This window comes from Arachis hypogaea, chromosome 15 (assembly GCF_003086295.3).
Source record: "Arachis hypogaea cultivar Tifrunner chromosome 15, arahy.Tifrunner.gnm2.J5K5, whole genome shotgun sequence".
Taxonomy (NCBI): Eukaryota; Viridiplantae; Streptophyta; class Magnoliopsida; order Fabales; family Fabaceae; genus Arachis; species Arachis hypogaea.
This window is the reverse complement of record NC_092050.1, coordinates 148,722,879-148,744,476: the sequence shown is the minus strand read 5'-3', so window position 1 is coordinate 148,744,476 and position 21,598 is coordinate 148,722,879. Positions and strand designations below refer to the sequence as shown.

At 32.7% G+C, this 21,598-nt stretch overlaps 2 protein-coding genes and 1 long non-coding RNA gene across 10 annotated transcripts; all 3 read left to right on the top strand.

Moving 5' to 3' along the window:
* The first annotated feature begins 1,674 nt into the window (after positions 1-1,674).
* Positions 1,675-5,328, top strand: LOC112751231 (uncharacterized). 6 transcript variants are annotated; one of them, XR_011872537.1, is made up of 9 exons: positions 1,675-2,102; positions 2,221-2,289; positions 2,520-2,619; positions 2,795-2,934; positions 3,201-3,274; positions 3,367-3,616; positions 3,785-3,833; positions 4,666-4,859; positions 4,950-5,328. It is a non-coding gene; the product is annotated as an uncharacterized lncRNA (long non-coding RNA). The 6 variants fall into 6 exon arrangements; XR_011872535.1 differs by having other exon boundaries at positions 1,731-2,102; positions 2,697-2,934; positions 3,581-3,616; XR_011872534.1 differs by having other exon boundaries at positions 1,731-2,102; positions 2,697-2,934.
* Positions 5,329-6,592: 1,264 nt separating this feature from the next.
* On the top strand, positions 6,593-12,355 carry LOC112751229 (bark storage protein A). 2 transcript variants are annotated; one of them, XM_025800297.2, is made up of 5 exons: positions 6,593-7,713; positions 9,335-9,402; positions 9,486-9,641; positions 10,721-10,981; positions 11,858-12,355. In XM_025800297.2, the coding sequence occupies exons 1-5, from the start codon at positions 7,491-7,493 to the stop codon at positions 12,203-12,205; spliced, it is 1,056 nt and encodes a 351-aa protein (XP_025656082.1). In that variant the 5' UTR covers positions 6,593-7,490; the 3' UTR covers positions 12,206-12,355. The 2 variants fall into 2 exon arrangements, with proteins under 2 accessions (XP_025656082.1, XP_072073305.1); XM_072217204.1 differs by having other exon boundaries at positions 7,250-7,713; positions 8,407-9,402.
* Positions 12,356-12,988: 633 nt separating this feature from the next.
* On the top strand, positions 12,989-20,158 carry LOC112751228 (putative E3 ubiquitin-protein ligase LIN-1). Of its 2 annotated transcripts, XM_025800296.3 has the most exons (15): positions 12,989-13,879; positions 14,082-14,510; positions 14,600-14,685; positions 14,815-15,942; positions 16,025-16,169; positions 16,542-16,799; positions 16,880-17,186; positions 17,390-17,514; positions 17,595-17,711; positions 17,951-18,082; positions 18,177-18,299; positions 18,589-18,699; positions 18,781-18,927; positions 19,348-19,602; positions 19,946-20,158. In XM_025800296.3, exons 1-15 carry the CDS (start codon positions 13,100-13,102, stop codon positions 19,961-19,963), a joined length of 4,161 nt encoding a protein of 1,386 aa, XP_025656081.1. In that variant the 5' UTR covers positions 12,989-13,099; the 3' UTR covers positions 19,964-20,158. The 2 variants fall into 2 exon arrangements, with proteins under 2 accessions (XP_025656081.1, XP_072073304.1); XM_072217203.1 differs by lacking the exon at positions 14,082-14,510.
* Positions 20,159-21,598: the final 1,440 nt, after the last annotated feature.

Genomic DNA, 21,598 nt, shown 5'->3' with positions numbered 1-21,598 from the left:
AACTCCGTGTGGGGAGACACAAACAACAAAAGAGATCTTCATGCAGTGAATTGGAAAATGTTGTGCCTTCCAAAAAATGAAGGAGGGCTAGGGTTTAGAAAACTGGAACTTATGAATGAGGATTTTTTGCTAAAGATCATTTGGCAGCTACAAGAACAACCTGCTACAAGAACAACCTAATACTCTATGGGCAAAAATTTTGCTTTAGAAATACAATAACAGCATCAATAACAGTATCACAACTTAACAAATTACCAGAAAGTCAGATTCTGACCTATGGAAAGAACTAATGAAGACCTAGCCAACTTTTCTGAAGCACTCAATTTCTTTCATTTGAGATGGGAGCTCAACTTTCTTCTAGACAGATAATTGGGTGGAAGGCGGAGGGAATCTGGAAAATTTTGCAACCCACACCAATTTAGACATTCACAACAAAGTAGAAGAATAGGGAAACGATACTAGAGGATGGAATTTAATCAAATTGAGCAGTGCTTTGCTTGATGAGGCAGTGCAGAAAATCATAGCTCAACCACCTTCAAGAAGCAACGGCAAAGAAGACAGGAGGGGATGGAAGCTATCAGAGGACGATGACTTTTCTGTAGTAGCGACATACAGAGCCCTAGCAAACTAGACAACCTCTTTAAAAACCATATGGACAACTATATAGAGCTGGAAGGGTCGCCAAAAGGCGAAACTCCTAATCTAGAAATTGGTGCATGATTGGGTATTCACAAATCAGAGAAGGAGTAGAATATTTAGGGAAAGCGGAAATTGCCCCTTCTGCAAACACCAAATGAAGAGTGTGATCCATACCTTTAGGGATTGCGTGAAAGCTGCCACTATATGGAATCAACTCATTGACCCGAATGCAATGTAGAGCTTCTTCACGATAAATTGGGACCAATGACTGGAGCTAAACCTCAGAATTCGATTGAGCAAACATGAAACCCAAGAATAGATAAACTACTTCATCGTCACTTGCTAAAAGCTATGGGATTGGAGAAACAGGGAAGTTCATGAACAAGGGTACACTAGGCCGCCTACTCCCCATCGTAAAATTGAGAAGAAAGCGAAGGAAATTCGAGAGGCTTTTGATAGGAGAATGAAGAAGATAATTATCAACCAAAAGGAGAAAAGGCAAATTAAATAGAACCCACCTCCTTAGGGCTGAATAACTCTAAATACAGATGGGTCTAGACAAAATAACAAAGTTGGATGTGGTGGAATTCTAAGAAATGAAATTGGCAAATGGGTAGGAGGATTCTCATACTACATAAGAGATTGTACAACATACAGAGCAGAATTGTGGAGAATAGACCAAGGATTGAAGATTACTTGGACTTTGGGACTAAAGAATATTATTGTGGAATGTGATTCTAAAGCAGTCATAGCCACCCTCAACAGCAACAAAAACCTGGCAAATCACCCAAATGCACTAATTAGAAACATTCACAGTTGGAGAGAAAAGGAGTGGAACATATATTTTGTAAATATATACGAAGAAAGCAACAGATGTGCTAATTGTTTAGCGCGTAAAAGTCTATCCTTAGAATTGGGGTTACACTTTTGGAATACACCTTCTCGGGAGGTTGTTTACATCCTTTTTTATGATGAAAAATAGGTCTCTTTACCCCAAATAGTTTGTAATTAGGTCTCTCTTGGACTCTTAGCCCCGTTTTAACACTACAATATTTCTGCTTGTTTATAGAATTTTTTTTGTGGAAGTTTTAAAAAACCTCCATAACATATTTTATTTATGGAAAAATATCAAACCCCATTAATTCATGCTAGTTTAAATTTCTAAGCCTAATTGTCCAAACAAATAGCCAGTCTCTAACCTACTTGTCCAAAAAAATTAGAAGAGGAAGAAGAGTGAGAATGAAACCCTAGATCTACGCCACCGTATTCATCTCTTTGCCATTGTCACCATCAAGCTCACCATAGCGTCTGAGATCAGAGGGAGAGTAATCGACGACGCCCGCGACGCCATACTTGCCGACATCAGCAAGTTTCCATCCTCAACTCCACTTTCTCATGGAAGGAGTCAGATCGAGCCGCCGCCAATTGCGCCACTCACACGCTCGCCGATCTTGCCAAAAACGGTAAATCCTCCGTTCCTCTTCCTCGATCTCTTAGCGTGTTGCTCCCTTCATTTCGGTTTTTGCAAATTCGGTCGTGCATGTCTCTTGGTATAAATTCTTCGGTGGTTGTGTCTTGTAGAGGAAGTGGTGAATGTGATTATTGAAGGAGGAGCTATTCCTTTGGCACGTCTTCTGAGGTCACGACACGGTAACTTTTGAGATCTCCTTCTGCGTTCTTTTGTGCATTCCTATGGAGGTTTCTTTTTTGTTAATTTTGTGATTTCCTCCATATTAGTTTAGTTTGATTGATTACTTCTCTGATTTTGGATTTGGCTTGTTACTTTTGCGTATTTTTTAGTAACTTGATGGCGATACAATTAGTGTAGATATTTTTGCTTACTGATTTTGTGATGAAATTTTCGTTATAATGCAAGGAAGGAATTAGTTCAGACACTATTGAAATTTTGGGAAAACAAAGCAAATGTGTGATAACATGATCAAGTGGAGGAAGGAATTCAGTTTAGAAACTATTGTAGAGGTATTGCTTTGAATTCGTTAATATGTCATATTATCATGATTAATTGTTAGTTTGAGTTAGGGTGTGTTGTTGTATAGGACTTTGATTTCAAGAAAATCAATGAAGTGATAATCCTTCTTTGAGCCTGCTAGAAATATGGAAGCATTTTTCATTGACAGCAGGGTTTATGCATCAGTTTGAAAGTGAAAATGGATGAGATTCAAAAACAGAAACATGAATCTGAAAAGAAAGTAGGATTAGGAATGTGAGGTTTGCTGTGGTTCGCAACACCCTCGTGTGATGGTCCCCAACTTCCTCCCCCTTGAAGAATGCAAGGTTAGGTTCTCTTTTCAGATTCTCTTGTTCGCTTCTTCCCTTCCCTTCCCTTGATTTATTCCATTGTCAAAAGCTGGAATTCATACACAAGAGTAGTAGCACTATTGGCTATAGACCCAATGTCTGCTCAACCACTCTCTCCCATCTCATTCCCACCAACTCTTACCACTTCCTCATTCCCTTCATTCCCATCTGAGATACTCTCTTTTTTTTTTATCATCTTTCCCTCTATTGAAATTTTCAACCTCAATCAAATTTCTTCACAGAAAGGTTGAAAGACAAGCTAAAGGAGTTTTTTAACTGTCAATACGAGCTCTTTATTATTCACCACTCTAATCAGGTTACTACTCTATCTTAAGGACTATCAATTGCTTGTTGGTTGTTACTACTTTTACAATCTTTACTTTATTGTATTTATGAATCATCAAATAGTTGAAGCAGAGGTACAAGCATTGGGTGGCATAGTGATGATAACAGACCCTACCTCAAACAGTGGCACTTTGCAGTCATGATTCCACTTTTCACTACTCCTCTCTTTTATTGAATTTTATTTAATACTGTTGCTGACAATTTTGGTTCATCAAAGGTGCTGTGCTATTTAAATAATTATGGCAAGAATTTTAATGGTGGACTCTTTCATTTCCAGGATAGCCAGCCAATGTCAATTATGCCAATGACTGGAGTGAGTTTATACTCTTTCACTATTACTACTTGTTTTTTCTTTTCTGGTCAAATGGTTTCTACTGCTAAATAAGGAGAGTGATTTCTCAAATTTTCATTATTGAAATGATTCAATGTAAGAGGAATTTTTGTTTTTTAATTTATTTTATCCTTTTTTATCTTTTAATAGGATGTTCTGATGTACTGCTGACCAGCGTAACATTCATTCTGTTGATGAGGTATATTCAATTGTGCTCCTTTCTTGCATGTCCTTACTTACTTGGCCTTGTACATAATCAGTTGTTTTATTTCAATTTAAATCTCCTTCTCTCGGACTTCGTGTCCTCAAAAGAAAAAGGATAAAAGATAAAATAGAAAATCATAACTATCATCTTTGATAGTTACCTGATGGGAAACCATATTAATTCTCGAAAATAGTACTTACTTTAGGGTACCATTCTAAAGATTCCATAATGCTGAAATGAATTAGTCAAAGATGTATCTGGTGCTTTCACTTATTTATGTCAAAATATTATTTTGGTGAATTGGTCATATGAACTCATTTGATCTTCTTTACAATTTGTGTATAGTAGAATGGCATATGAGAACAAGAATGGATTACATTTTTCAGTGCTTTTACATTGAATTAAAAATTAAAAATCTTTGAATATGTAAACTTGATTGCACTTATTGGTGTGTACCTTGTAGAAGCTAAACTCGGTGATGATCAATTGATTGTGCTCACAAGAACTTTGATGCTTGTTTAAGAAAAAGAACCTTAGTTGGTGAGATTTGATTGGTATTTTAAAAAAAAGGACTTAATACTTCATTGATAGAGAGAAACCAAGTTATGCAGAGTAAACTTATGTTGTAAGAATTTGTGTGGCAAAATCATGAAAGAACGTAAGTCCCCAGTATGCTACATGTACATGTTTTGAGCTTCATTCCAAGGGGTGGGTACTGAAATTTCAACAATAAGATTAGTATTCTGTATTGTTTTATCTTGTTATTTTCTATTCTTATTGTTGAAAAGTTAGAGTTGTTTATCTAACATTGAATGCCATATTTCAGAAACTAGTTAAACCTATGAGGATTGAGCGCTAAGCCGTTGTAAACTTCTCAGCTTGCTGTGACACACGTTTTCTGTGTAATACCATCAAAAAGTGTGCTGAAATGAAGGGGATTGTAAGAGTTTTATGGCTAATTTAGTCTTTATTTAAGCATGTTCCTTCCAATGATGGTAACAAAGATGAAGGTATCATCAGGTGAGTGTTATCTAATAATGACATTAGTTTGCGGTTGAAAAAATTTGAAGTCCTCATTCATATATGTTATTATTGTGGTGTTCTTTTCAGGGAGCTATTTATAGACTTCTATGAAACTTCAAAACAAAGGAAGCCTCAACAAACTATAATTTTCAGGTATTGGATTGGTTAATTGAGGACTCATACATTGGATTAGTCCTAATGATGATTTACAAAATAGAATTTGATTCTATTTCTCTTACCGAGTGTAATGGTGTAGTAAACTAGCAAAAGCTGTATATAACTAAATTGATTCAGCATGAGTTTGATTTTGTTTTCATAGTTATATGAATTTAGGGTTGCAAATATTGAAAATACTTGCATAATTGTGCAAGTGTGAGTTCCATGATTCTCCAGATACATTCTCTGCTTCAGTTCATGAATATAAAATGCTCCCTAAAGATCTTTTAGGATTGCATTCATATTTTTATTTTGAGACTTTTATGTAATTAGATTATATTGAAATATTGAAGTGGTTTTATTTACTTTTTAAAGAAAAACAATAATAGTTATGTAAAACAATATCATATGTAATTATGTTTGGAATTATTGACATTGAAAATTTTTTTTATATATAGAGTTATGTCTTATATTGAGGAATTGTGTTATAAAAGATTTAGTTTTTAAATTTTGATATTAAAAAATAAAATTTTAATTTGAGAATATGTAAATAAGATGAGATTAATGAATTATTTAAAATTAAAAATAAATAAATAATTACAGAATTTGTGGAGGTTTTAAACTGTCATAAAAGTGATTTAAAACCGCCACAAAAGTCTAATATAAAACCCCGCTAAACATACACAAAACCCCTACTGAATAAATTGTGGAGGTTTTTAAAAACCCCCACAAAAAACCTCGTAGCACCTCAAATTTTGGGGGTTTTAGAAACCCCACAAATCATTTGGTGGGGGTTATAAACCTCTACAAATAAGAGAAAAAACTGACACAAATAAACAAAAACCTTATAGTGTACTACCAAAAATATATATATATATATATATATATATATATATATATATATATATATATATAATGCACAAATCAACTTGGGTTGGTCCTCACCTCACTTGTCCACTTAAACAAGTGTCAGGTGTTCGAATCCCGTTTTATGCATATAACAACTCATTGGACAGTAGCAGACCCTTAAATAGAACTTAGATTCGCGATGGATTAGTCTTTAATCTGTCGGATTTGAAGATACCATGGACAAAATATATATATATATATATATATATATATATATATATATATATATATATATATATATATATATATATATATATATATATATATATATAATGCACAAAAAAAAAATCAAGAATTGTGAAGAAAAAGCTCCCTGCTAAAAGGTTTTTAAGCCCCAGTAAGATTTATAATTTTTTTTGGTGCTAATTTATTTTTTGACTTTTAAATTCATATAAAAATTTACCAAAAAGATTCATATAAAAATTAAAATATTTAATTTTAGTTTTTATTATTAACTACTGATACTGATCCTGTTGCAGAATATGTGCTAGTAAAGATCAAAATCAACTATTCAAATTTTACAAATATAAAATAATAATAATAATAATAATAATAAATACAAGACCAAGTCAAAAGTTACGATTTTAGATTGAATATATATATATATATATATATATATATATATATATATATATATATATATATATATATAGTATCACAGGTTTGGTCTTGGAAGTTAGAGCAAAGTATTAGTCTACTCTTGCATAATAATTCTTTCAAGGAATCCTTATGATTATTGATGTCACTTAGTTTAGTGTAAAGTCCTTAATAATGTTTAGAACAAAAACTCGTGTATCTTACATTCTCATATTTCAATGATTAAGACCGTATATACAAAGTAATTATCAATTTTATTTAAAAACTTGCGTGTCCTATATATATATATATATATATATATATTTTCAATGGACACTAGCTAGTTAGAGGTCAACTTCTATCACCGTGAAGGAATGGACAATGGAGAGATACAATTCAAATTGTTCACCACGTCATCATTATCAAGTCTTCTCCATTAGGCTGGAGTATTGATAAACCTTGATTAGGACATAGCTTGGGGCGAAAGAAATGATAATACATTATATTTTATTTTTAAAAGATTTGATGATTGGTCTTTGGAAGCTATTGGCTTGCTCCTGTTTTCAAATATAGCCAGTGGAATTAAGGACACAACGTAACTAATTAAATTGAAAATATTCCCATTTTTTTCCATAACCAAAGGCCACGAAGTAGTCATAGGTTTATATGTATATATATACGTGGACACGTGATCAAGTTGTATACTTCTTCTTATACTATATATGCATGAGATAAAATAAACTGACATTATTAAAATATTATTATTAGAATTGTTAGTAGTTGAGAGTGAAGTTAATAATTAATAAATGAATATTTATAAGGTTAGTTGATAATATCTTATATTTATGAGATTTGTAGTTACATTATATTTATTTGCTATATTTTCAAAATATATATAGTTAGTTAAAGACAACTAGGTATCTATAAGGTCATCCATATATAAGGTTTGGGGTTACTAGGATTATTAGGAGAAGTTGAATTAGAAAAATGGGGTTATTAGGGTTACTATGTGGTGTTGTGGTATTGGGAAGAATGATGATCTGTGTGTATGGTTCAGTTATTCCAGAAGCTACATGGAAAGAAATAATGAAAGTGAATAAGGAAGGGACATATATTGGTATAGTGGTGCCAAATGCCTTTGAGCTCAAACCTCTTCTTCAATCACCTAGCTTTGTGCCTCATCACAAGTTTCCTAACCTTGATTTTGCCGGTAACATTTTATAAACTCTTGTTACATTATTTGATATTATTATATGAATTTAATTATTATGTACTGATAATATAAAATATTTTATAAAATCATCTAATTATATCCGTTTTTTTAAATGAATATTTACACAATTATGTAAACTAACATGTACGCATCAAAATTAATTCTACTTAATATTGTTATGTGTGCTTTTTAACTATTTTCTTCCTCTTTCTTGTTCATGCAAAATTAAAAGCTGGTTATTGTTCTTGGGAAGTTGGTCTTTTTTCATAAGTAAATCTTTAATCTCGTCACTCGTTCGTCACTAAAAGTAATACCTCAGGATCGAAAAGTAAAGAAAAAATTGTTCATCATCATCAGAGAAATTTGTCTCTAGTTAATTTTTTTTTTACTGGATAAGTTTATTTGCCCTTCACTAATTGATCAAACAAATGATATATTTGTTCTCTTCATACATGTATGAATTTTGTACCATATATGACTAACTTGTTATTCTTTTTCGAATGGTGGGAGTCAAATTTATTGTGAGGCACATGTTTTTCTTTTTTCAAATTATATTTTTATTACACATACATTTTTTAACATATTTTGTACGATGTGACTAATATTGTATTATATTTATACCTACATAATTTGGCTCAATTTTATGGAAATGGATCCTATATGTGCGCTTTTCATCGATATGGAATCAAGGAGGGTTAGACTTGTATGTGGGGCAGATTTTTGGCAGCTTTTGGGAGAAGAACTCGGACCGTCTGAGTTCTTCGTTAGTGAATTTCTCTCTCCGAAAACGCATAGTCCGATTTGGGATGGTGGAGAAAAAAAATTTTGGTGCATATAAATCGGATCCTCCGATATGCTTGAGTTGGAAGATGAACTCGAACGGTTCGAGTTGCATGTTGAGAGTGTGAGTTGATGAAGATTGAAGTCGGACTGTCCGTTTTGACTAGAGATGGCAATCTTCTTCATGAACCGGGATATGAAAACGCTGGAACTCGGAGGATCCGAGTAGTGAGACCCCTGACACCACACCCTTGTGAAGACCCTCCCTACCCCATAATGCTGTCCAACTCCACTCGAGCTCCAATAACAAAAATAAAAAGCGACATAATTTTAGTATTTGAATTAAATAAATCATATTCGTATCTAAATATATAAAAATTGGCCCATTAATAATTATAAATTAGATAAACACTCAACTTTGCTCAATCAAACACTTTAATCCTAACAATTTTTATTATTCTACAATTTTTTAAAAATTATTCATCTCAGATAAATTAGTCTATCCTTCATTTTGAACGGAGACTAACTTATCTTATAATAATATTTATTAAATTTAATAATCATCTTATAATAAAATTTATTAATAATTTATTTGTTTAATATACATATATTGAAAATCTTATTGAAAGCGGCAAAAAGATCAATTTGTTGAGAACCTTTAAAAATAATAAAAGTTTATTAAAAATAAAAATATTTGATCTAAAATTATTAAAACTTTTAAATATTTACTCTTAAGAATTTGTTTGATCTCATTAATTTTTAGGGTGTAGATAATAATAATAATAATAATAATAATAATAATAATAATAATAATAATAATAATAATATAACAATGCAGGAAAGCGTTTTCGCATTGGTGAATTGGAAAAGAAGAGGGTTGTAGTTGTTATGTCAGGTTTGAGCATGGTAAGCTTCGGTTTAACTTTTGATTTATATTTCCATTTTTTTTAAATTGTTTGTCTAAGTTTTTTTAATTTCTTCTTATGTAGCTTAATTCCGGGCTTTCAACTCAATTGTTGCTTACTCTCTTCAATGTAGAAGGAGTTCTTCATTATGGAATTGCAGGGAATTTAAATCCAAATCTCCAGATTGGAGATGTTACTATTCCTAAGTATTGGGCCCACACAGGACTTTGGAATTGGCAGGTAGACTTATAACTTATATTACATAATTGAATAATTATATATATAATCTCTTAATCCTTTTCCTAATTAATAACTATTCTACTAATTTATCTACAAATAATAAGTAAATGAGACGTACAAAACATTAAGATATATTTAATATTTTTGGAACAAAATAATTAATCAAGATTTTCCTTGTTTATTAATTAGTAATTAGAGTGATATATGAATATATCATTATTGTATTTAATTTCTTTTTCAACTGGATTGGTAATTATGGGGACTAGATCTTTTGAATTTTTTTCTCAATTATTAACTTTGTCAAGTTTGATTTATAATTTATTATCACACAGTCTTTAAGAGAAATAAAGAAAAATGTGAGAGAAAATTTTGTATGAAAAAGTCACACTTGAGACTTGACAGTATCTAAAAGAAAATTGTCTCAAGTAAAGATAAACATTTTCATGCTATTATCTGGATGTCTAAATAATTAATAAAAGAATATTATATATTTATGAACCATAATTACTTTATTCAACATGCTTAAAGTTAATCATCACATGATAAATAAATTGCTCTAAAAGCTTATTATCACAATATTTTTTCTTTATAAAATTTAGTAGGGACTCTATTTATTATCCATAACACCATCAATTTAGTCCTAGTCAGTTGTATGTTACTATAGTCACCATTATTCAATAGTCAGAGCAATAGAAAAGTTCTAACTTAGAACTGAAAGCCACGTAAACCAGCCAAAACTATAGTTTATAGTGTAATAAATGAGAACTCTCGGAGACAAGTAAGTTTTAGTATTTTTTATTATTATTTAGTAAACACAAATATTAAATTATTTTTAATAAATAAATTTTATTAATTTATATGTATAAATTTTTAAAAATGTGAATACAACTTATATTAATTTATGTGTGCAAAATTTTAATAAATATATGTGTAAATTATATGTCTTTTGTGTATATAATTTCTGTAAATATAAATGTAAATTATTGTTAGTAAAAATGATAATATTTATTAGCTATATAACATTGTTCGTAATAAATTTGATGTAACTACTAATAATCTACTATGATATAATTGAGCAGAGGTTTGGAGATGGTCCTAATGATGAACTAGCTTTGGAAGTCAATGGTGATTACAGTAGAAAATATGGTTATCTTAAATTTTCCAATTACAATAACTACACAAAAGATTCCAATTATTCTAAGCCAGTGAGGAATCTTCTAAACAATGTATGGTATCAAGCAGAGGAAATTTTCCCAGTGAATGGTGTTCCTGAAGTTAGGCAGCATGCTTTCTGGGTTCCAGTTCACAAGAAATACTATCAAATTGCAAAGAAGCTTAAGGTAAAATATAATTTCAAACCCAATTTCACCTTGTAGGAAAATGTAGAATTTTTTTTTTTTTGCTTAAATTATTCTAGACATGCCTATAATTTTATTTAACTTTTAGTTAGCTATTTCTAGTTTTTTTTTTTTATAGGAGACTCGAACCTGCAATCTCTTAATTGAATATGGGGAGACTATGCCATTTGAGCTATTACTCATTGGCTAACTATTTCTAGTTTAAAAGTGTGTAATGATGTCTTTGTATTGTATACATATTTTTTAACCTAATCTCTATAGTACAAATTATTAGAGTATTATTAGAGTTGTTAGTAGTTAGAAATATGGCGGTTGATAATTTTAGATTTATCTAATAGTTAATTATGTGTCTATAAATAACTTTGTATTGTCTTATTATTATGAATATACAATCCATTTTCTTAGTCCCTTCTCATGAGTTCTAACATAAACATTGCTAATCACATTTATATAGATTAAAAATTTTGTATTTAAAACCTCTGTATTGGATGATAAAATTTGTAGGTTTTCTAAAAAAAATATGTACAATATAGGATTTAAATTAGAAGGACTTTTTTAAAAAATGTTTGTATAATGTCAAGATAGTTAGAAATAATTAAAGTTATAGGAATTTGATTGAAAAATTCTACATAATATAAAATTTAATCACAAGATTTTAAATTAATAGAATGTAATTAAAAATTTATTGAGATAACAACTATCTCTAAAATAGTTAATTAAATTTGATTACTGATATATCAACCTAACTATAGGCCTAAATTTATTATTATAGAACCCAAAATAAAAAAACTAAACTTTTCCTCAAATTTTAATCTCTAATTTTGTGTAACTGATTGCTTTGTTTATGATTCACTACAGAATGTTAAATTGAGTGGCTGTGTGAACACAACAACATGCTTGCCAAGAAATCCAAGTGTGGTGAGAGTGAAGAAAGGGATTACTGCCAATGTGTTTGTTGACAACCAAGCTTATAGAGAATTCTTGAACTCCAAATTTGGTGCCACCCCAGTGGACATGGAAACCGCCGCAGTTGCTTTAGTTTGTTTTCAGCAGAGAATACCTTTCATTGCCATTAGAGCACTATCCGATTTAGCTGGTGGCGGTTCTGCATTGTCCAATGAAGCATCTTTGTTCACCTCTTTAGCTTCCCAAAATGCATTTCATGTTCTTCTCTCATTCATCTCCCTATTGAAAATTAATTCTTAGCTTTGGCTTCCTTTGTTTTTTTTAATTGTTGAATTAGCTTTTCAATTAATCAAAAAGTGTAACCCCTAGTTATTCTCAACGGCTATGGGATTTTAGTATATTATTGTTTAACTTTCTCTTAATAATCTAAAATCAAATCACTCTTGTTTAGCTTGCTGGTGAAGGGAATTGTTTGGTTCTTTATAATAATAATAAGAATAATATACGGTGATTAATTAATTTCTTTCCTTTAAATATTTCTGAATTAAAAAATTGAATAAATATCTAAATTAACCTTCAAAAAATTTTAGATCCAACATTTAGATTCTTATATGTTTTAAAAGAGCAATGCTAGGGGGCAGCAACATTTGTGATTAGTAGCCATTAACTAGCCATCAATGATGATTTGATGGTGTGAGATTTCATCCAATGGCTCACCTTTTTCTACTGGTTACATGCTGGCCAAAATACAATAAAATTGCTGGCCTCTAGACTTTTCCTTTTTAAAAATCTTTAAAAATTACTCTCGTCGAACATATTAGTCCCATTATTATTTTAAAAGTGGACTAATTTATCTTATAATAATATTTTTGAGACATAATTATTTTATAGTAAAATTTATTAAGATTGTATTTATCTAACACATATATTAAAAATTTAATTAAATGAACAAATTTTCATACAAAAATATAATTATCAAACATTTGTAGAAAATAAAAATGTATTCGATTTAAAATTTTATGAAAAGTAATTTCGAGGTTTTCTCTAAACAATTTGACTAGAGGGTTCAAATGGTCATTTCACATTGCCGTCCAAACCATTTCGCGCCTTCAAATACCATCAGAATATTACCGAGTGTACTATACTCAACTGAAATCTTAACCGTTATTCCCGTTAGAACCGTCCTCCGCCGCTATGACTACAGCCGTCACGGCCGCCGAGATTCTCCGTCACACCACCGCCTTCCTCTCCGACGTCATTTCCAACCGCGATCTCCGCCACCGCCTAATCTCCATCCTCCACCAAGACACAACCACCGCCGCAATCTCCGACGAATCTGCCGCGAAACTCGCCGCGGATACTCTTGAAACCGCGATCACGCTCTCCAACTTCGCCTCCCGCTCCTGCTCCCTTTCCCTTGCTGAGAAGCTCCTCCTCCCTCTGTCCGACCACCCGCTTCCTTTCTTCCTCCTCTCACTTGTCCACACCCTCCACAACCGCCACCTCGATGCCGCTGTTTCTCTCCTCCGTTTCTTCCGTTCTAACCCTTCCCTCGCCCGATCGGAGATCGCACCGGTCCTCTACGACCGTCTTTTCTCCCTACAGCTACTCTCCGTGTTCCGGTGGCTGCTGGAACGGAGAGCGCAGATCCTCTCATCATCTTCGGTTTCGGAAGACGCTACTCACTCACTGTCGAAGGTGAGCGAGGAGCAGGCGTCGAAACTGAGGGAGCTGGAGAGAGAGTACGAGGAGATTCTGGATGAGAATTGCAGGGCTGTTGCGGCGCGTTTCGAAGAGGTTTTGGCCAGTGAAAATGCGTTCATTAGTCCGCCATTGCTGGCGAGGAAGAGCTCAGGGGAAGCCGGCGGGGCGGAGAACAATGTGGAGGTGGAGGAGGTGGAGGAGGACGAGGAGGAGCAGTTAGTGATGGAGGAAACAGAAATGATTGCGTTGAAGAGCGGACACTACGATAATGTAAGGATTAATATGCTAATTTTTTTATGACCAACAGATTAATTAAACTGAGACTTCTTTAACATCGAAGGTTTAGAATTTGATCAAAATTTTTTTGAGAGAAGCCAAATTAAACCATTCACTGCTCTATAAAGAAGAGACAATTAGGATTCTCTTGAATTTGGTTGATGAGTTTTGAACGATCATTATGTCACTGTTGTAGCCAATATGGAGCGAAAGGGAAGAAGCCTCCATTGAGTTTTTGAGCAGTGGTTCTTGCAGCAATTCCTCCTACGCACCATTTTATCCACGAAGAGTCTCTCCCACAATCCTCAAACCCCAAAACTCTTCACAAAACTTGGCATCACTCGCTGATGAAACCAAGTCTTCATTGGTTGACAAGAGTTTGACTAGTTCCTCCTCAGAATCAGAAGCAGAAAGAGAGATCACTAGTACTTCATGTTCGAAGAGGACCCCGAATCTGGTTAGAACCGGAAACAAATCCTTGAGTACTCCCAAAATCCTTAAACCACAAAAATCTGCAAAATGTTTGATACCACCACCCTATTTAATAAACTTAGCTGATGAAGCAGAATCTTCTTTGGATAAGAATTTACCTTGTTCATACTCAGAATCTGAAGCAGAAAGTGAGGTAGTGGGGACTAAATTTCTTATATATGATAGCCATTTTAGACTTTTAGTACTATAAGCTGCTGAACTGGTGAAATTTTGTCCCTGTAGGAAAAGGACGAAAAGATAGCACTACTGGAGCCTCAGAAATTCCAAACCCCAAAACAAACAAAAAATATTTGTTCAGGATCCATGTGGTATGACTATGTCATGCTTAATTGTTTCTGCATTTTCTAATTAAAAAAAATTATGGTTATAATATACATGTACCTTAATATTCACCTAAAAATTTTCATCTTCTAAGCTTGCATTTCTCCTGTTTTTAGTTCTCCAGATTATAACATGGAAGACGAACATGTGCCTCCAGAGGACTTTGTCTGTCCATTAACAAGTAACCTATTTGATGATCCTGTGACCCTTGAGACAGGTCACACATTTGAACGCCATGCTATTGAAGAATGGCTTAAAAGGGGAAACTTAACTTGTCCCATCACTCGCAAGAAGCTGCGAAAGACTCGCTTACCGAAAACAAATCTCGTGCTCAAACAAATAATCTCAAGCTGGAAAGAACAAAATCTCAATTCAGTAGTCGAAATGCCATGTGACAGTCCACATGTAGATACTGAGCTGAAAGTGGAGTGTTCAACTTCTCCTAACAGTGTCATATCAGAGGCGACGCTTGATGGAATGATGAGCGAGTTGCGCAATGCAATCAACAAACTGTATATGTCAGAGGTGCTTGAGGAATCTGAAATGGCTGTGCTTCAAATTGAGAAGATTTGGAGAGAATTGAACCTAATAGTTGTTGATATCCATAGTATGCTATCAAAACCTCCTATCATCAATGGATTCATGGGGGTGCTTCTTAAGTCTTTTGATCCAAAGGTGCTGCAAACAGCAGTTTTCTTGTTAACTGAGATGGGTTGCGTAGACAGTAATGTTATTCAGACGCTTAGCCATGTTGACACTGATGTAGAATGGATCAAGACTCTTTTCAAGAAAGGTGTAAAAGAGGCTGTGGTGTTAATGTATCTCCTAAAACCTTCCACTATCATTCTTTCAGATATGGCAACAGTGGAGGCTCTCATTGCAGTTGTAAATATGAAAGAGGAAGAATTTCTAGAGATGTGTTTGAGTCCCAAAACGGCTGCAGTGCTTTTACTTGCGCAGGTTGTTGGAAGCAGTGAAGAGAGCATTGCATCTTCAGTTGCACAGGCTGTGTTATCCGAAAGAGAAATTGAAGCTATAGTTGGCAGTTTGGGAGCAGAATGGGCAGAGGAGAGGGTTGCTGCGGTTGAGATCTTGTTAAAATGCATGCAAGAAGATGGTACTTGCAGGAATATCATTGCTGATAAGGCACAATTATCTACCTTTTTGGAAAGCCTTGTAGGTGCAACTGAGGGAGAACTTTTCAAGATAGTTAAATTTTTATCTGAGTTGGTAAAACTGAATAGGTAAGTTTACATTTTACAAACATGAATTAAGCTGTATTGTTTATGATTGGGGTTTGATTCTCTCGTATATGGTTCTGTCCAGGAGAACAGTCAATGAACAAATCCTTCACATTATAAAGGAAGAAGGTCCTTTAAGCACAATGCACACTCTCCTCATTTCTCTGCAGACAGCTCATCAATTCCATTTTCCAGTAGTGGCTGGCCTCTTACTCCAACTTGATCTTCTGGTTTGAATCTGTCTCTTACTGCCTGATCCTGACTATATCCTCTTTGATTCCTTCATCTTTGTGCAAGTCACTTTAGAGTTCACTAACTTATAGACTTATTGATAGGAAAAAAATTGAATGTTTTCTGGGATACAATTCTCTGAATGATTGCCTCTAGGTCCGAAATGCTGAATTTGTTAGATAAACCATAAAAATTGAATGTTTTCTGGGATACAATTTCTGAATGATTGCCTCTAGGTCCGAAATGCTCTGAATTCGTTAGTAAACCATAAAAATTGAATTTCATCGCAATATGTAAGATGAGGCTCTCCAAGGCCTAAACATGCTCATGTGAAGGGGTATATTAGATATAAAACCTTTTGGGATTTGCAGGTGGAGCAAACAAAGATGAGCATATACTCTGAGGAGGCAATAGATACTCTTATCTCATGCTTGAGAAAGACTGATTACCCTGCTGTCCAATTAGAAGCTGCCAAGATAATTGCGTCACTGCAAGGGAGATTCAACTATGCCGGAAAGTCTCTTAGCCGAGAAGTCCTTCTTGAACGTGCTGGTCTTGACAGAAGCTACAACAATTTTCTACAGATGGACCAAATCAGCAACTTCAACGAAGGAATTGAAGCATCTATGGTAATGAACAGTTCCAAAGAAACCGTGTTTCTGAATTAATGATAAGAAATGCTATAGGCCTAATTAACCATTATCAACAGAAAGAAGAGAATGCAGCTGAGGACTGGGAAAGAAAAGCTGCATCAGTTCTAGTTAGCCATGACTGTGGTTTACTTTTTGAGGCTTTAGCAGATGGCTTGAAGAGCCAAAATGAAGAACTACGCTCTGCATGCTTTATATCAGCTACATGGCTCATATATATGATCACCATTCTACCAGATACTGGAATACAAGGGGCAGCAAGAGTCTTCTTTCTCAAACACTTCATATTCATATTGAAATCTGCCGAGGACACTGAAGACAGAATCCTTGCCATGCTTGCTCTTAAGAGCTTTCTTCATTTTGATGGTAATTCTTGTATATGTTATTTTTGCTTCTGAATTACTTATTTATACAAAAAATTACAGTATAAAGGTGTCTCTGTATATATATAAGCCTTCCAGTTCCAGCAGAATAATTTGCTCGATCTGTTTCGAAATAAATACTCGAATGCCTGGATGTCATTGGTTTAAAGTTTAGAAAATGATTACTGTACTTCTTTTGAATTTCAGATGGCTTACGTGATCTTACTTCCTATGCGAAGGATATCCTCAAAGCACTGAGAGAATTAGAGGGGTTCTCTCCCATGGCATCAGAAATTATGAAGGTTTTGGTTGAAGAACCTGAATCTAAAGCAGTAAGTTCAATTTGTGCTTGAACCATTTTTACGATACAGGAATAGCAAATCACACACTTTAACGTCCTTGATTGGAACAGGACATCTGGATTCATAAAGAGGTAACTAAAATAGATTGCAGTGGGAATGGAGAAGTTCTTTCTATCATTTGCTTTGAAGATAAAATCTTTTCAGGGCATTCAGATGGAACTATTAAGGTACTTAAGGATAAAAGATTGTTCTTGTCTTCTTAATTCTACCGAGTTGGAACAATAGTTGAGTTGTCTCTGTGGTCTCACGATATCATGAGTTCAAATCCTGAAATAAGCCACTGATATAATTATTAGATTATGTGCCTACATTATACCTTTGGGTGTGGTCTTTTCCCGAATCTTGTGTTAATGTAGGATGTTTATGCACCAAATTGCCCTTTAATATTTATTGTGCATGTTTGAAGGTGTGGAAAGTAAAGGAAAGCATACTCGATCTCTTGCAAGAGATTAAAAGGCATACGAAGGATGTTACAAGCTTGGCAATTTCAGAATCTGGCGACAGATTATACAGCGGTTCACTTGATAAAACTGTAAAGGTAATATATTTTTAATTTGCAGCAGTAAGTAACTACTTTCAACGACATGCAAAATGCTTAATATGTAATATGTATGTGATTTCTTGAATATCAGGTCTGGTCCATTGAAATGGCTGCAATACATCATGTACAAGAACATGATATGAAGGACCACATTCATAATTTAGTTGTGACCAATAGTATGTGTTGCTTCAGTCCTCATGGAAGTGGCATCAAGGTACTCAATTAATAATTTGTTTACTCAGCGATTACAAAGTGGCTAATATGTGAGATTATGATATGCCATATCCCAAGATAAATGTAACTGACAAATAAATATCATGCTTGACACTTTTGTCGGATCTGCAATTTGTAATACTCCCTCTGGTGTACAATATCCATGACTTAAGTAGATAAATTTTTGCCTAATTTTGGAACAGATTTAGTACTTCACCCAAATAATGAAAATTCTTTGCATGTAGTCCTTCCTCTTACATACTAAACTACTTTATTTGCTATTTCTTCAGGTTAAGTCATGGAATGGAGAATCTAAGTTGTTAAATTCTAATAAACATGCAAAGTGCTTGGCGCTTGTTCAGGGGAAATTATACTGTGGATGCCATGATAGCAGCATTCAGGTATGAAACTATCAACAGTAGTTATGAATTTTGTGCAAGTCCATCGTGATTCTATTTCAAAAGGACATTGTTATATTTCAGGAGATCGATTTGGCCACAGGAAAACTCATCAGCATTCAAAGTGGTTCCAAAAAGTTACTTGGGAAAGCAAATCCTATTCATGCACTGAAACTTCATGGTGAATTCATATACGCTACTAGCTCTTCCTTTGATGGATCTGTCATAAAGGTATCCTTTGATTTTTCAATATAACGCATTAAATATTCAACCATCTCATTAACTTTTTTTTTAATTCTCCATATAAACATCATGGTTTTGTGTGTGCAACAAATTTTTGGATGTTCATATGTTAATATAATTACAACGAAAAAGAAAATAATTTCTTAAGATTCAAGTAGTTTATTATTAATTTAAACTCTTATTTAAAATGATATTTGATTTTATGATTTATGAACACAATTCACGTGATACCCCAAAAATACTGAAGAATTTCTCCTTGAATAATGATTTTGACGGGTTTATTTGAAATTTTCCATAGAAACATGGTGAATATATTATATATGTAGCATAGAAGATGTTTTGACCAGTTGATCTATGTGTTTTTCACATCTGATAAAATGTTAATTTCTAAAACAAATATATGTACAGATATGGAACACAACCAATAATAATCGTATACATATGGTTGGATCATTGCAAACTTCATTGGAAGTGCGAGCTATGGCAGTAAGCTCAGAACTAATTTATTTGGGGTGTAAGGGAGGAGCTGTGGAAATTTGGGATAGAAAGAAATACAATAGAATTAACACATTGCACACCGGATCCAATTATAGGGTTGTTTGCATGGCTTTGAATAGCACTGAGGATATTTTGGTAATTGGAACCTCGGACGGTCAAATTCAGGTAATGCTTCCCTTTTCAATAAAAACTCTAGTTTGAAAAAATTAATTTTTAAGATTGTTCATATATAAAGTTAGCATATCAAAGCTTCCAATAGCTGTCACCAAAAAAAAAGCTTCCAATAGCTGCCACAACATTTTTTGAAATTACAAATAAGCAATCATTTTTATAGAAGGATTGACTACTACTAGTAAATTTAATCCAATTATCACCATGATTTTGGTTAACTAAACATTTTTATTTTTCTTTTCTTTTCTTTTCTTTTCTTTTTGTTTCTTTCATGCTACTCCCCCGTTTAAGACTTACAATACAAGTACTAATAAATTAATCTCTGGTAATTCCGCAGGCATGGGGTGTCAAGTAAAGAAGCTAAGGCTCGAAGTTTTGTTAGAGAAGCCAACATAAATTTGAGTTAATATTTAAAGTGGTTCCTAAATTTATAGTTGAACTTTAATGTTGTCTTTAAATTTAAAATTGTTTTAAATTTATTTCTGAATTTAACAATGGTCGTCCTTAAAATATTTTTTAATGACAAAATAATGATGTAGTTAGACGGAAACCACACTGAAAATCACCCTGAATCGGTAAAACGTCACTGTTTTATTTTTGGCGCTCAAATAGAACATAAATGACGTCGTTTGGGATATTTTGAGGGATTTTAACATGTTTAAGGGTAGAAAGCCCTCAAGATACCCTAAACAATATTGTTTCTGTTCTATTTAAAAACAAAAAATGTAATGACAACATTTTATCAGTTTAGCGTGGCTTCTATCCAACTACTTCATCATTTTGTCGGTAAAAAGTACCTCAAAGACAACCATTGTTAAATTCATCAGGGATAAATTTAAGACAATTTTAAATTCAGAAATAATATTAAAGTTCGACTGCAAATTTAGAAATCACTTTAAAAATTAACTCTATAAATCTTGCTTAAATATGAAATGAAATGCATTTAACCTTATGAAGGCTTTCTATTGGAGTATCCTTCATTACAATAGTATATTATTGAAAAATTATATTTTGGTCCAATTTCTTGAAAAATATATGCTGTAACGAATCGGTCCTAAATCAAAATCAAGCAATAAACCTAGCGTTTTTAAGATGAAGGTAGTGAAATTAATTAAGCGAATTAAGAATTTAAATTAAATTAGATTATTTCATTAAAAAAAAGAAAAAATTATATGGTGGTCTTTTCTACTCTTGAGAGGTCAACTAATATAAAATGCACATTAGTGAAAACGATTGAAACGAAGAAAATATACTGTGAAAAAGGTTACAAAGACAATATTTTTAGAACCAAAGGTCAAATTAATCTTTGAAAAATTATCTATTTTTAAACTAATTCTTAAAAGATATTTTTAATTAAATTTGTCCTTTAAAATTTTAAATTAATCGTGTTAGTATTTTCAATTCTTTTACGGTGTCAAAGTTTGTTGATGTTGTACGTTAAGTAATATCACAACACATATTTAGTAGTTCTAATTTATTATTAACATGATTAATTTATGAAATTAGATTAAATCAACCTCAAATTGAGATATTTTAATACATCTTAAGTTCTTTCTTCAATTAGGTTTTAATTTGATCTAATTTCATAAATATATTATATTAATAATCAATTGAGATTTCTAGGAGTGTGTTGTGATGTTACTTAACATGCTACATTAACAAATTTTGATATCATCAACAAAGATTAATATGACTAATTTAAAATTTTTAAAAGATGAATTTAATTAAAAAAAATTTCGTGACTAATTTAAAAAATAAGTGATATTTTAAAGATTAATTTAACTATTTACTCAATATTTTTATCAATATTAGTTAATGCTTTAGAGCTAACGTTTTAATTTTATATTATTAGAATTTAGAATTTAAAATTTATGGGTTAGAATTTAATATAAAAAATTTTGTTAGTTAAGTAACATTGTTCATATTAGCTAGAGATTGGTCTGGCTACGCGACGGATTTCCTAGTTCAACTCGATTTATAATTAATTAAT